The sequence below is a fragment of the Pleuronectes platessa genome, chromosome 3, assembly GCF_947347685.1.
Source record: "Pleuronectes platessa chromosome 3, fPlePla1.1, whole genome shotgun sequence".
Lineage (NCBI taxonomy): Eukaryota > Metazoa > Chordata > Actinopteri > Pleuronectiformes > Pleuronectidae > Pleuronectes > Pleuronectes platessa.
This window is the reverse complement of record NC_070628.1, coordinates 19771275-19784891: the sequence shown is the minus strand read 5'-3', so window position 1 is coordinate 19784891 and position 13617 is coordinate 19771275. Positions and strand designations below refer to the sequence as shown.

The 13617-nt window shown below is 40.7% G+C and overlaps 1 protein-coding gene across 1 annotated transcript in view; it reads left to right on the top strand.

The window, feature by feature from the left end:
* The window catches only part of smc3 (structural maintenance of chromosomes 3), a 28319-nt gene that overhangs the window by 11029 nt on the left and 3673 nt on the right, over positions 1–13617 (top strand). Inside the window, exons 16-26 of the mRNA XM_053418393.1 lie at positions 59–219; positions 771–912; positions 1092–1242; positions 1704–1856; positions 3486–3637; positions 3805–3963; positions 5350–5457; positions 5759–5867; positions 9263–9510; positions 12908–13120; positions 13221–13412. Of these exons, the coding sequence (XP_053274368.1) occupies positions 59–219; positions 771–912; positions 1092–1242; positions 1704–1856; positions 3486–3637; positions 3805–3963; positions 5350–5457; positions 5759–5867; positions 9263–9510; positions 12908–13120; positions 13221–13412 (1788 nt within the window). The remainder of the gene's footprint in view (positions 1–58; positions 220–770; positions 913–1091; positions 1243–1703; positions 1857–3485; positions 3638–3804; positions 3964–5349; positions 5458–5758; positions 5868–9262; positions 9511–12907; positions 13121–13220; positions 13413–13617) is intronic.

Genomic DNA, 13617 nt, shown 5'->3' with positions numbered 1-13617 from the left:
ATTTGGCTATTTTTGATTGGATTAAAAAACACGCTCCCATTGTTCTCGTTTATTCCAGTCCATTCTGAACGGCATTGACAGCATCAACAAAGTCCTTGAGCATTTCCGTCGGAAAGGCATCAACCAGCATGTCATCACTGGTTACCACGGCATAGTCATGAATAACTTTGAGTGTGAGCCGGCTTTCTATACCTGTGTGGAGGTGACCGCTGGTACCAGGTAAGGACTGTTTAAAAAAAAATTGATGTTTTCAGTTTACTGACATTTTGCAATAAAACACATGGAGTCTGATTTTACCCCAGTAGTGGATGCAACATGTGCGTGTCTCTCATTTTAAGACTGGGATTTCATTGCTAGATCCTTTAAAGCTGGATGAGACAAACACTTGATCAATATGTGATTTTTTTTTTTTTTTTTTTAATCACTCAAGTGACTCAACAAAATGTATTCAGCGAAATTAATTTCCCTCTTTTGTTTCAAAGTCTTATTCACATTTATTAAGTTTTCATTCAGACAGTGGCTGAACCTCAAGCATTCACTCAATATATAAATTGTGAAGTGTATCACTTGCTTCCTTCATGCTAATAAAAATGTGTCCGCTGGATATATGGCGCAAACTGTTGTTAATACTATCTAGTGTTAATGTCTCAATATATTTTATATTCCTTGGGGATTATAATGATGGATTTATATTGTCATTTAGTGACTGTGGCAAACCTATTGACTCCTATCTTTTTCTCTTTTTCCTCCGTCCTGCTCGTGATTTCTAGATTGTTCTACCACATTGTGGAGACAGATGAAGTCAGCACCAAAATTCTGACAGAGTTCAACAAAATGAACCTGCCAGGAGAAGTCACATTCCTGCCCTTGTCCAAGCTGGACGTCAGGGACACAGCTTATCCAGAGACCAATGTAAGGGACATGCAGAAATAGCTTCTGGTACTTTTTTAGTCTGTAAATTTAGGCATTAACTGTAGGTCTTTGTCTTCAATTTTACCAATTATAACAAATGTGTATTCAACTTTTAACCAGTCAAAAGTCAGTTTTAATTCAATGAATTGCTTATACCAATGTTTTACTCGTTCCTTTAGGATGCCATTCCCATGATCAGCAAACTCCGCTATAGCAACCCCTTTGACAAGGCCTTCAAGCATGTGTTTGGGAAGACCCTGATCTGTCGCAGCATGGAGGTTTCCACCCAGCTGGCCAGGGCGTTCACCATGGACTGTATTACTCTGGAAGGTAAGCTGAAAATCCAGTGACAGTACAGTCACACTACAACATAGAAGGATGTTGCAACTCTCACAAATAACCCTTTTGCGTTTTGGACTAAAACTGAGTTGGCGGGAATTTGAACTGTGTAATAGTTGATGCTGTTGAGTCTAACCTCTTTCCCAGATGGCCACTGCATTTGCAGGCTGTGACAAATGTTTTAGTATTAGCTGTATGTAAATACCTATCATGTCTGAGCCATGCTTCATGTTAAACCATCTGCCCCTCTACTGATGTTAGACTTGCATTAGCCTGATAGGGCTGCAGTGGCCTTTTACAGTCAGCAATGTTTCCCTTTGTATTTCCTGTAGCAGCAGGGGAACCTTTAGTTGTTCAGTATTTTACGATGTACTGGTGGTGCATTTCTTGGCAGCAGTCAACAAGACAACATAATGTGCGTCTGCCCTAATCCTTTTGTTGTGACCTCCCAGGTGACCAGGTTAGCCACCGTGGAGCGCTGACAGGAGGCTACTACGACACCAGGAAGTCTCGTCTGGAGCTGCAGAAAGACATGAGGAAGGCAGAGGAGGAGTTGGGTGAGCTGGAGGCCAAGCTCAATGAGAACCTGCGCAGGAATATTGAACATATCCTTTTACATTAAACCTAATTAGTTTACTTATCAGGTTTATTTTACATCATTGATGTCCTCAAGGAAATGTTGGCACCATGGGCTCTCTGCTGGGAGATTTTCAGCACAAGTAAATTCATTTTATTGTGAGATTTGTATTGGAGTTTTTAAAAGGACCTTGGTGGCCAGCTGTGCTGCAGATATCTTTATAGATATGTCTCCTTAGGACATTTCACTGTGGATCAAAGTGATTTTGTTCCTTTCACTTTCTGTTGGCTGAATCCCGAACGAGGTGTTTACTGAAGTGAGTCATGCAGTTTCCTTAAAAGTTTCACCATCACCATCTGTCCTTCAATATATAAGTATTTATATTTTCCTCATAGCGAAGGTTTGCTGCGATAGATGGGGTTACATGTGCTTAAGTGTTCAACCACACACCAATCACATAACCTGCCCACTGGCCTCACTGGCCTAATAATCTCTTTTCTTTTCATTGAAAATATCCCAGAACTTTGTTTTAGTTTTTTGAGTTGGAATCACGGATTCCTCTAACATGTGAAATAATTTCAATTTTCAACATCAACATTTGCACCTGGTCTTTCAGCAAAAGAGGAGGAAACATTGTCAATATTAACTCACTAAATGTTGACTGTTGCCTTTATAGAACAAGACAATGTGAATGTGTTTTTAGTAAAAACACATATTCACATTGTCCTCTTCTGTCTGTGAGAAATTGTGATTCATGTGCCATCGTACATAACATGAGAACCTTTCCACTCTGTCTAGGACGTTGCAGTAAGTGCTGCTCTCATCAATGGCATCACTTGATGTCATATGGCTGAGGCTGTAATGCGAAATTCACATGATGTATATTTTATTCATAAGGGTCAAAGTGGTCAATGAGATTAACAATAGTTTCTCTTATAAAGAATGGTGTCTTTTTGTACTGGTAGTTGCCTGAGCTGATCCCATTCATGAAAATGACCAATTGATGTTAAACCGTCTATTTCTTTCCATCTACCACGAGCAGTAGGCAGAGCAGTCCTCTGACTTCCAGTTGCCCTTTGAAATCAGCAGATTGATTGGCCTCAGTGTTTTATTTAGTCAGTTAATCCTCAAAGGAACAGAGGTGTGTCGCAGTCCTGGGAGATCGATAGACCTGTCTGTTAAATTAGCGTAATGATGTGTATATGCAGCCTCTTTAATCCTCTGGATGTCAATGATGACTCCCATTGGAAGCCTAATCACATTATTGACATTATTGTCACCCCTTCAGTTGCACTGAAGGGTGACACACTGTCCCATGGCTTTATTTGCAAATGAGAGCAGCCGCATCGGAAGAGTGCATGTGTGTTATGCTTTTCTGTCCTCCTCTATTCTGAGTGTAATTAGAGTATGCACAACTTCAGCAGTGTGGGTTCTGTCTCAGGTAGATCCACTGTGTACCCACACAGTTTGGCAGAATAACAGAGGTGATGTGTTCAGCTGTGTCCTGTAGACACTGGTTACATTGAATTGGGGAAAACTTGAAGCAATGTGAAAAGTGAGAATTCACTTTTCTGAATAACTTTTCAAAACAACTGCTAAAAAAAATGTTAATGTTCACCCAAAACTAGCATTATATTTCCTTAATGGCTGCCTCCACGCATCAACAACGAGATCGACCAGCTGATGAACCAGATGCAGCAGATTGAAACACAACAGAGGAAATTCAAGGCGTCTAGAGACAGTATTCTGTCAGAGATGAAGATGCTGAAGGAGAAGAGGCAGCAGTCAGAGAAAACGTTCATGCCCAAGGTGATTACAAACTGACATCACTGTTTAAACTTGTGCACAAGCCCAGGAGTTATGATCATTAAGATGTGACTGACGTGAATATTACTTATTGTTTTGCATGATCTTAGCACAAAGTTCAGCCTGTTCTATCCACTGATGTCTTTTTGTATTTTTTACATCTTCTTCAGCAACGCAGTCTCCAAAGTCTGGAGGCCAGTCTCCATGCCATGGAGTCCACCAGGGAGTCACTGAAGGCTGAGCTGGGCACAGATCTGCTTTCTCAACTCAGCCTGGAGGACCAGAGGCGTGTCGATGACCTCAATGATGAGATCCGTCAGCTCCAGCAGGTCAGGAAGAGGACGAGGAATGGACATTTTGTCGTGCTTTGAAATAACTGAGAGTCACAGATTGGCATTATGGGGGTTTTATTGAATTAAGATGAAAAAGATAACATGTTTTGTGGCGAGGTGGTCCAGTACTGCTCAGTTAACTCCATTAATTTAAAACCAGCAAGTAAATACCTGTGGGTGTTTTTTCACTTGTTGCGTGCACGGTTGATATATTTATTATTTATAAATCTATTTTTAGAGAAATTCTCCATTATGCTATTTCCAGGCAATGGTTTTTTCCATTCCCTGTACACAGTACACATGTAATTGAATATACACGGTCACTGTCTTTATTAACGTCAAGAGTTAATCCTCTTTTAATGTTTGGATTCAAAATTTATGACGCGGATTAAAAAAAATTGTGAATGTGATCTCAAAATTTAGCCACACATTTATTTATTATTACTTAATTCATATAATTGTATTAAAGATGGATTTAAAGCCACTATTCATTTAAAATGTAATTAAGGCCAGTAAATTCACTTAACATTTTTATTATGTAACATTATTACCTATATTATGTTCCCCAGTATCTTGTCAAAGATTAGAAGTATTAAATTAGATTGGGAAATTTGCATGAAAAAAGCTTTCATCCTAGAATGTGAAGAAACTCAATTACATGAACGCACAATTAACAGTTTGATTTTTATTCATCTACCATGAGTTGGATGAATTGACGTAGTTATATTTAGATCAAAGAAACGCCTGTTACCCACATTTTGTTGTTTTGCTGTTTCCCCGCCCTCGCTGCCTCCTGCTTGTGTATTCAAATGACCTGATTGAGGTGAGAGCAGCAGGCAGCAGCTGTGTGTGGGATGTTCCTGTGATCCAGCGTCGTCCTCTCCTCTCTCTCTCCCGCTGCCAGCTGCTCTCATCTCTCACCTCGGTGAACTCTCAGCTTTTTCCTGCAATTGTTGCGCAACAGCTCCGCCCCTGCAACACGGAGCTTTTCATGTGTGGTACTGCAGTGCTGTCGGTTGTTGAATTTTAGATATTAAAATATCTTTTTTGTGGACATAAATGCACACAATGGATGCTGCAGAGACTTAATAGTTATGAGTGTCCTTATTTGTTGTTCAGAGATAAATACAGATGAAGCAGATAATAGCAACTGTTTCATTCTAAGGACACATTGTACATTAAGACTCCAAAGATAGATATTATCAAAATTGGCTTTGAATTAATGTTTTAATAACATTCCTCATGTGTCTAGCGCTGATGTGATAGACAGAAAAAAAGAAAAGTTTGAGCTTTTGGATTATCTACCATTGGCTGATTTGTCGTCACCTGGCAAAAACCTAACGGGTCTAACCTTTTTGTGTTGAACTCTTTGCCTAACCACAGGACAACCGACAATTGTTGAATGAGAGGATCAAGCTTGAGGGCATCATGACCAGAGTGGAAACGTATCTAAACGAGAATTTACGGAAACGTCTTGACCAAGTGGAACAGGTATGCTGTCCCTCGAAACTGCATTATGTCATTAATTTCATTGAATGGCTCATGCCAAATATTCTTCTATTACATGATGAAAGATTTATGTAAAACTACTATTTTGTCCTTTTTAAATTCTTAATCTTATTAATGATACATCATTACTTGTGTATTGAAAAGTTTAATATATATAGTTTCTAGCAGTTTGATGATTGTGGTGTTATGTGTTCATTCAATGTTTCATTCAAACAAACTAGAAGGGGATTATTTGAATTTGCATGACAATCTTTTTACTGTGGCCTAACTTTCATTGACACAGGAACTGAATGAGCTGCGGGAGACGGAGGGCGGTACAGTGCTCACAGCCACAACATCTGAGCTGGACAGCATCAACAAACGTGTCAAAGACACTTTGGCCCGATCGGAAGGTTTGTGATGCACTAAAGAAGCAACAGGGAGGGGGTGGTAGTGTTTTGAAAAATTCGCTTGTGGTCAACGAGTCAACTGACCCTAACTGGTCAAATTTACACAAGCTGGAGAACTATTTAAATATTCACACATTTCTTCCTCAGGACCTTTATTCCCATGTTAGTGTGAGTTCCAATTTTTACTTCTATGCGTCACCTTAATGACAGTATATCCAAGCGTGTTTGGAGATTTTTTTATTTAAACTCTGAAACACTTTCCACTTGATTTGTTTGACCAATCAAATCCCTGTAATGTAAAGAAAATCATATGCATAAAAATAGGGATGCACCGATCCGATATTTGTATCGGTATCGGTATCGGTACCGATATTGAAGACATTTCTAGATCGGGTATCGGTGACAATGGGCCGATCCATATCGGCTGATCTATTCAGTGTAATTCTATGCTGTGCGCTCTGAGTGACGTCATACACAAGCATCACGCCGTGCGGAGGCTACAGTGTTTACAAAATGGAACGAGCGAAAGGATCGGCTATCTGGAGCTTTTACACATTACCTCAGCCAACAAGCTCCACGGCTACGTGCAACATCTGTAAAGTGAATGTTCCGAGGGGCGGTACTAAAACGTCTAGTTACAATACGTCCGTGGGCCTCCCTCCTTGGAGCCCTGGTTCCATCCATCCCACCCCCGCCGTCAAGCCAGCGACTCGCACCCACCACAGGCGCCGAGATTGGGCGAATAGCGAGCAAATACGTCCGCGTTTCTCTGCCCGCTCCCCCGCCGACCTCCCCTCCTCACTCCCCGCCGACCTCCCCTCCTCACTCCCCGGCGCTTTTTAAAAAAGTTTTTACCAAGCTAGAGAAGCTATTGTTTTGTTCAGATGCTTCTGTAATGGATGTTTAATTCCCATTTGCACTAAACTATATAAAGAGCTGATTGCTATTTATTTTGAAAGTCTACCAACCAAGCTAGTGAAGCTATTGTTTTCTCAATTTCAGCTCCTTTATTATTTTTATTATTTAGTTTTACATTGTATTTTGAATCCCTAATTGCACTGACTGAACCAGTCACACTATATTTTTATGATTAAGATTGTTTTACTGGTGCACAATTATTAAATAAATAAGTAATTCAGTACATTTATATGCACCGATATGGAAATTCTTGGCCGATACCGATACCGATATTTAAAATAACAATCTGGCCGATTACCGATACCGATATTTGTTTATTTTCTTTTTGTTATTATTCATTCACCTTTTTGTGCCAGAAAAATAATTAAATCATTATTTAAAAAGCACTATTCATCACTCTTATCTTTTAATGAGCACAGATTGAATCAGATTTATGAAACAATCTTTGATTTAACTAAACCTTATTTAACAGAGACATATTATGCCCATTTTACCGCAAGTTGGAATGGTTCATCGGGATCTTAATGAAATGTCTGTAACATATTTTGGTCAAAATACCACAAGGATAATTTAAAACAGCCCTGTTAAAGTATCATTATAGAGAACGCTCTTCTCATTGATTTACGGTAGCAGTATTGCCCGTTTATTAGATGTGTTACGGCTTCTGTGTGTATGACGTATGTTGTCAGTTCCCTTGTTACCTGTGCATGAGACGGATGAATAGAGCCGGTGCACATGAGAATAAAGTACTTAAACAGACGCTACGCTCATACTTTTTACACCAAGTTACACTGCGTGAGTCAAGATAACTTAACAAGCCCTCCTCAGTTTTACCTGTTTTTAGTGTCGGGCAGAAATCACATCGCGTCAACACCCACCGTGGCCCTTCACGATGCTTGTTTTAATTAAACAGTCGGATTCCCCTGGTCCGCACCAGTTCTCAGTCAGCTGCTAGGCACCAGCCGAGGCGCACCGCAGGGTGCCCCCCCCCCCGCGCGAACGGAGGGTTCCCCCAGCGGTCGCCGTAGCTGAGGTGATCCGCGAGAAGGGCCCGACACGCGTCCAGAGTGGCCGCCGCTGACCGCGTACCCGGTCCCCTCCAACGGCCCGTCTTCCGCGCCGGCGATGGACACCACCCGCGGTCCAAGAGAAAGAAAGCCCCCCCCACCAGTGACGCCGTGAGGTGCCACCGGATGAGGACCTCCCGGTGCCGCACACTGAGCCTCCGGCGGCGCGGAGAGGAGGGCGACGGAGGGACTGCTCCCCCAGCCGCGGCATGTGCCCAGCGGTTTTACCACAAATATGAACATCGGCCAATGATATCGGTGAAAGTCAAGTTTATTACCGATAAGCCGATATCAGTTAACGAGGCGAATATCGGCCGCTACCGATGTTCGGCCGATAAATCGGTGCATCCCTATTTATATCTGTTTATTTGTTTTTAAAAAAATAGGAAAGAAATGTTTAAGTCAAGTCTCATGATCCCAGTCTTTTCCCCCCAATGAAACTTACAGTTTGTTACCATAATTTCGCACTGTTTTCTATATCGGTATCGGCCGATACTAAACCTCAGATATCGGTATCGGTATCGGAGGTGAAAAAAGCGGATCGGTGCATCCCTACATAAAAACAAATTTTCTGTCAACGTATTTTGCTGTCATAGTCTTGGTAATGTAATGTTGGACAGAGGGGCCATTGTGGCATTTCTATATGAAGAATGACGAAAGGCAAAAACAAATAACAATGGTTTGGAGAGAATTAGGACAGCTGTTTTTCTGTAAAATTCTTTAAAGATATATATATATATCTTTGTTAATTATAAAATGTTGTTGGGCCAAGGTCTTCCAGTGTTTTTCACATAAATAGAACAATTCACATTGAACTTCACTGCATCATGCACCACTATATCCATGAAAAATCTTAAATTCTGTTTAACGATCACAAACAAAGAGCCTGGTCACTCAGTTATATAATTTTTCTGCTGAGGCTATGACTCAAATTCGAATTGATAGACTGCAACTCTCAGAAAGCACTTGTCTCTGAATATTATACAGTTTCACAGATTCATATTTAATCATTGCCAAGAACTTATTAGAGACACTTTCACAGTCTCATTCTTCAATTCTAACCTCAACATGTACATTTTCTATTTATGACTCGGTGAATAATGAGATTTTCTTTTCTCTCTATCTCTTTACAAAGTTTGAGTAATAGCCTCTGCATTAGTCTGTTGTGGAGGAAGGGTATTTGGCCAAATGGAGTAATTGTGGCTGTGGAAAATATGAAAATCCTTTTCAGGAGTTGTAGAAGTTAGAATTAAGTACATTTCATTAACTCTTAAGAAATTGAGAATCTAGACTGAATGAATTATTTTAGTCCAAGTGACTTTATATTATATTATACATTATATCTGTGCACCAATACCTTATTTGGTTTGAAACGCATGGCACTTCTCCAACCTCCTCTAATGTCTCCCACAGATCTGGACATGCTTGTTGACAAGAATGAGGCAGAGATCAAGGACCACATAAAGAGCATGGATCGCTGGAAGAACATAGAGAAGGATCAGAATGATGCCATCAACCATGACACCAAGGAGCTGGAGAAAATGACCAACAGACAAGGCATGCTGCTCAAGAAGAAAGAGGAATGCATGAAGAAGATCAGAGAGCTTGGTTCACTTCCTCAAGAGGCCTTTGAGAAGTACCAGACCCTCACACTCAAACAGGTATAGACGGGGCTTAATTATGATACAGCTTGGCCTCTGACTTTTAAGTTAAATGTTTTTACCAGCACCTGTAACAATGTCCAGAGGTTCTGTGCTGTTGCTCAATGTGGATTTATACACCTATCGGCCACAACGTTAAAGCTAATGTCTGTTGAAGTGATCAATATTGATTATGTCATTACAGTGGAGCCTGTCAGGCGGTGGGATATAAAGACAGCAGGTCAGATTAAGTGGGCAAGTGTGAGAATTTCAGCAAGTCTGACAAGGGTCACATAAGCAGCACGTTATTGTGAGGTGTCCCCAGCATGCAGTGGTCTGTACCTACTGATGCTCTGGGTTAAGTTTTGTTGGGTACTGATGATATTTTAATTTGACATGTCCTATCTATATAACATTTTGCACCCAGTCATTCATTTATATACAGTTTGCAGAGTTGACCCACCACTGCAGTTTCAGGATGTTGCAATTATGCTTCTCTGCAGAGCGCATTTAATTTAAAACTACTGAGCTGAGGTACAAGGGGGACCTACAGAATATTTTATTAATCATGGGGCTGATCTTTGTATATTACAGTTTAATTGACCAAACTATTTTCTTTTACAGGTCAGAATATCAGGTGTTCAGGCAGCAACATATTATTTTAGTCTGTTTTGTGCTTCTTGTGTTAGCAAAGAGATGCTTATGTTGAAACTCAGCCGACACAGACCAACTTCTGGAGTCATGCTTTGGTGTCCAATTGTCAATTTTCTCATTTCTGTCTGCTGTGCCCTAACTCTTCAGGGTGCATTTCAATAAGGTTGAGGGTTGATTATTATGATTCCCCCACAGTCACAACACTGTACGCTGGCAGGCATATCCAAGTCACAGGTACACAGGGTTTATTACATTACCAAGCATGTTCAGAACTCTGTGTGTCATGGGAATGTGTGAGGCTAAAGCAAAAAATTGTCTGTCTTCCTTCCGAGGATGGTAAATATTTTATAGATTTTTTGATGGCCCACCAGAGAGGCCGGATTTCCCCCGTGCTGCCAATGTCCAGTCTAACATTTACATATGGGTCAATGTGTTTATGAGAGGGAGGAAAAGAGAGCGACAGCTCAACAACATACAGTCGAGCAACGGCACGAAACACCAAGTTAGCCGTGTTTCATATTATTTTGAGAATTAAAAAAAAGTTTGGATCATTATGAAAACTAGTAAGATCAAGTTCGATCAAGGTCGGCCACCACATTCCTGGTAATTATTGGAAAACTGTGGGATATAAAAACATTAAGTGCTGTGAAGGAAAACGATTGTAGTCTCCGAAGCTTGGAAAACCAATCAGTATATCCACTGTGTAAACTTGAAGCTGTCGTCCTGGTGTTACCACATCGACATGATCCTAGATAAACTGCTCGACTTCACATTGACTTTAAAGTCACAACAACAGCAGCACCAACATAACGAGCTACATATACTGAGAATCGATTTCGTGTTTTCATATACACACAGATAGATCTGGGTCTCCTTAGGAATACGCCCTAAGGCCAACACATCTCTTCCCACCCACTCACCTGTGACTCAGACACTAGTTAGGGGTTTGTCACTGTTATTTTCAGCCCACTGCCACTGGGAGCACAGACTCACAGAATGTTGAGTGGACTTAGCTGCAGCTTTCATAAGTGTCTGAGCGTGTGTACATTGAATGTGTGTGTGTCAAATTCCCTCCTTGAAAATGCTGAAAATAGCTGCACACTTTCTCATAAACACCCCACATAGTTAATCTCTCTCCACAAGACGCTGCTGTTGGGCAAGATGGTGCCTCTGATTGCAGAAGTGGTTGAGAGGACCATGAAACAATGGTTCTTGCTCATGTCCCCTGGTCATTAGTGATTCAGAGAGTTTGGAGAATGTGTCACACTTGAGCCAGTGGTTAATCAGCTCATATCATCTTCAGATATGAATAGAATATAGAAATGCTCGGAAATGCATAATGGATGCATAATGATTACATGTCTTAATGTTATCAATGCGTGCAGTAATTAAGGTTAACATTAAACATAAAGTTATTATTTTCTCTATGTGCCTTTTTACCAGAATGTTTGCTCAGTGGTGTTGCAGTCGAGAAAAAGCACCGCATTTCGTTGATTTTCAAAACTCATCTTTGCAAACGGGATGATGTACGTGTTTATTTGCATATAGAGGGGGGGGATTTGATTACGACTGGTCCGTCTGATCGGGTTGTATAACCTCCTCTTCTGTGGTCCTCTGTGAGCGTCTCCCGGGGGAGAACCTGTCAGAGCCCGGCAGGACCAACAGGACACACATTTCTTCTTTCTCTGATATTAATACCTTTCTTCATCATCTATCTGTGACGTGAAAACATCAGATTTCCACACAGTCAGAGAAAGTTAAAGTGTATATCCTGATTATATAGTTCAGTTATAAAATGCTGCACAGTGTCACTCCTGCAGCTGCTAACAGGTGACACAGACACAGGAGTTTAATGTGGGGCTGAATTGAAAAAAAGGAACATCTTGACCGTTATAACGGACATTTAATGCCAAAATTCTGAGTAGGATTGAGCCCTGTAGTATTTATTTGCATATAGAGGAAGATAAATTCCATCATAAGTGGCCCTTTGCATCACCCAAGATGAATGTCAACTAGACATAAACAGGGCAATAGACCCCAAAAATCCGGATTGGAACACCCTTAGCAGTAATTCAGGCTTACTTCTTTCAAGTGGTGTGAAACTTGTTGGCCGAAGTTTGCTCGAACTGTGTTGAAAAAATCTCTGAAAGATAATGAAAATTGTAGAGTATGACATTTTTTTTACTGATTTTAATTTCTTCCTTAAATCAATTTGTTGTCATGTTTAGTATTAGACAATAATCATCACAGTATTCCAGAGCCAACAATGGCTTCTTAAAATATGATTTGACCAGCAGTTAAAAAAGATATTCAACTGACATTGATAGGTTTGTGAAATATCTCAAATGATTAATAAATTGGTAAAAGAAGTTTTTGTTAACTATGAATTAATTATCATTTGAACAACTGATCTTTTCCTGTCTTATAATTTGAGCAGTATTTGCTGGAAGTACAGTCGAGCTGCCCCACAACTCGGTTCAGCTTTTGTGAATTTTTATTTGATTCAATACACCTTATCCTGAAATTATTTTAAAACCTCAATGCCAGTCTGTTGGTCATCAATTGACTGTTCTTAATGTGGATAAGAAGGGAATCAATGTAAAATCATTGTATCTACTCTTCGTAAGATTGATTAAAAGCCACATTATTAACCAGCGTAATGAAAATAAACATGTTTGGATCATTTTAAAGATAAAGAGAGGTTCAGCCCGACTTCCCCCGGAGCTCACAGTCATTGAATTCTTCCCTTTTTTCCTTTCCACAGTTGTTCAGAAAACTGGAGCAGTGCAACACAGAGCTGAAAAAGTACAGTCACGTCAACAAGAAAGCTCTGGACCAGTTTGTCAACTTCTCTGAGCAGAAGGAAAAACTGATCAAGCGTCAAGACGAGCTGGAACGTGGCCACAAATCCATCATGGAGCTCATGAACGTTCTGGAGCTGCGAAAGTACGAGGCCATCCAGCTCACCTTCAAACAGGTAGGCAGCAAGTCCCAGTCTGTCCAAAGTGTCCACAGGGACATGCATTCGTGACATTACTGAGCCGGAGTTAAGGTGCCTGATGTTTTTTCTCCGATAGGTGTCAAAGAACTTCAGTGAAGTTTTCCAGAAGCTGGTGCCGGGTGGAAAAGCTACACTGGTGATGAAGAAGGGCGATGCTGAAGGCAGCCAGTCTCAGGATGAGGGTGAGGGCGGTGCAGACAGCGAGAAGGGCTCTGGTTCACAGAGCAGCGTTCCATCAGTGGACCAGTTCACCGGAGTGGGCATCAGGGTAAGAGTCTTTTTTCTCAGTTATTTATTTAATATCTGTTGTCTGAAAATTCTTGTTCTATGATTGAAACAAAACATTGAACATAGGACATAGGATTGGTCAGCATTAGAATAATCATCAGAGTTTCTCCATTTCTTCTTCTTCTCTTCATCAGTGGCTGAACATTTTGCTTCAGTGTCACAGTGCATTCGAGTTTCTTTAATTG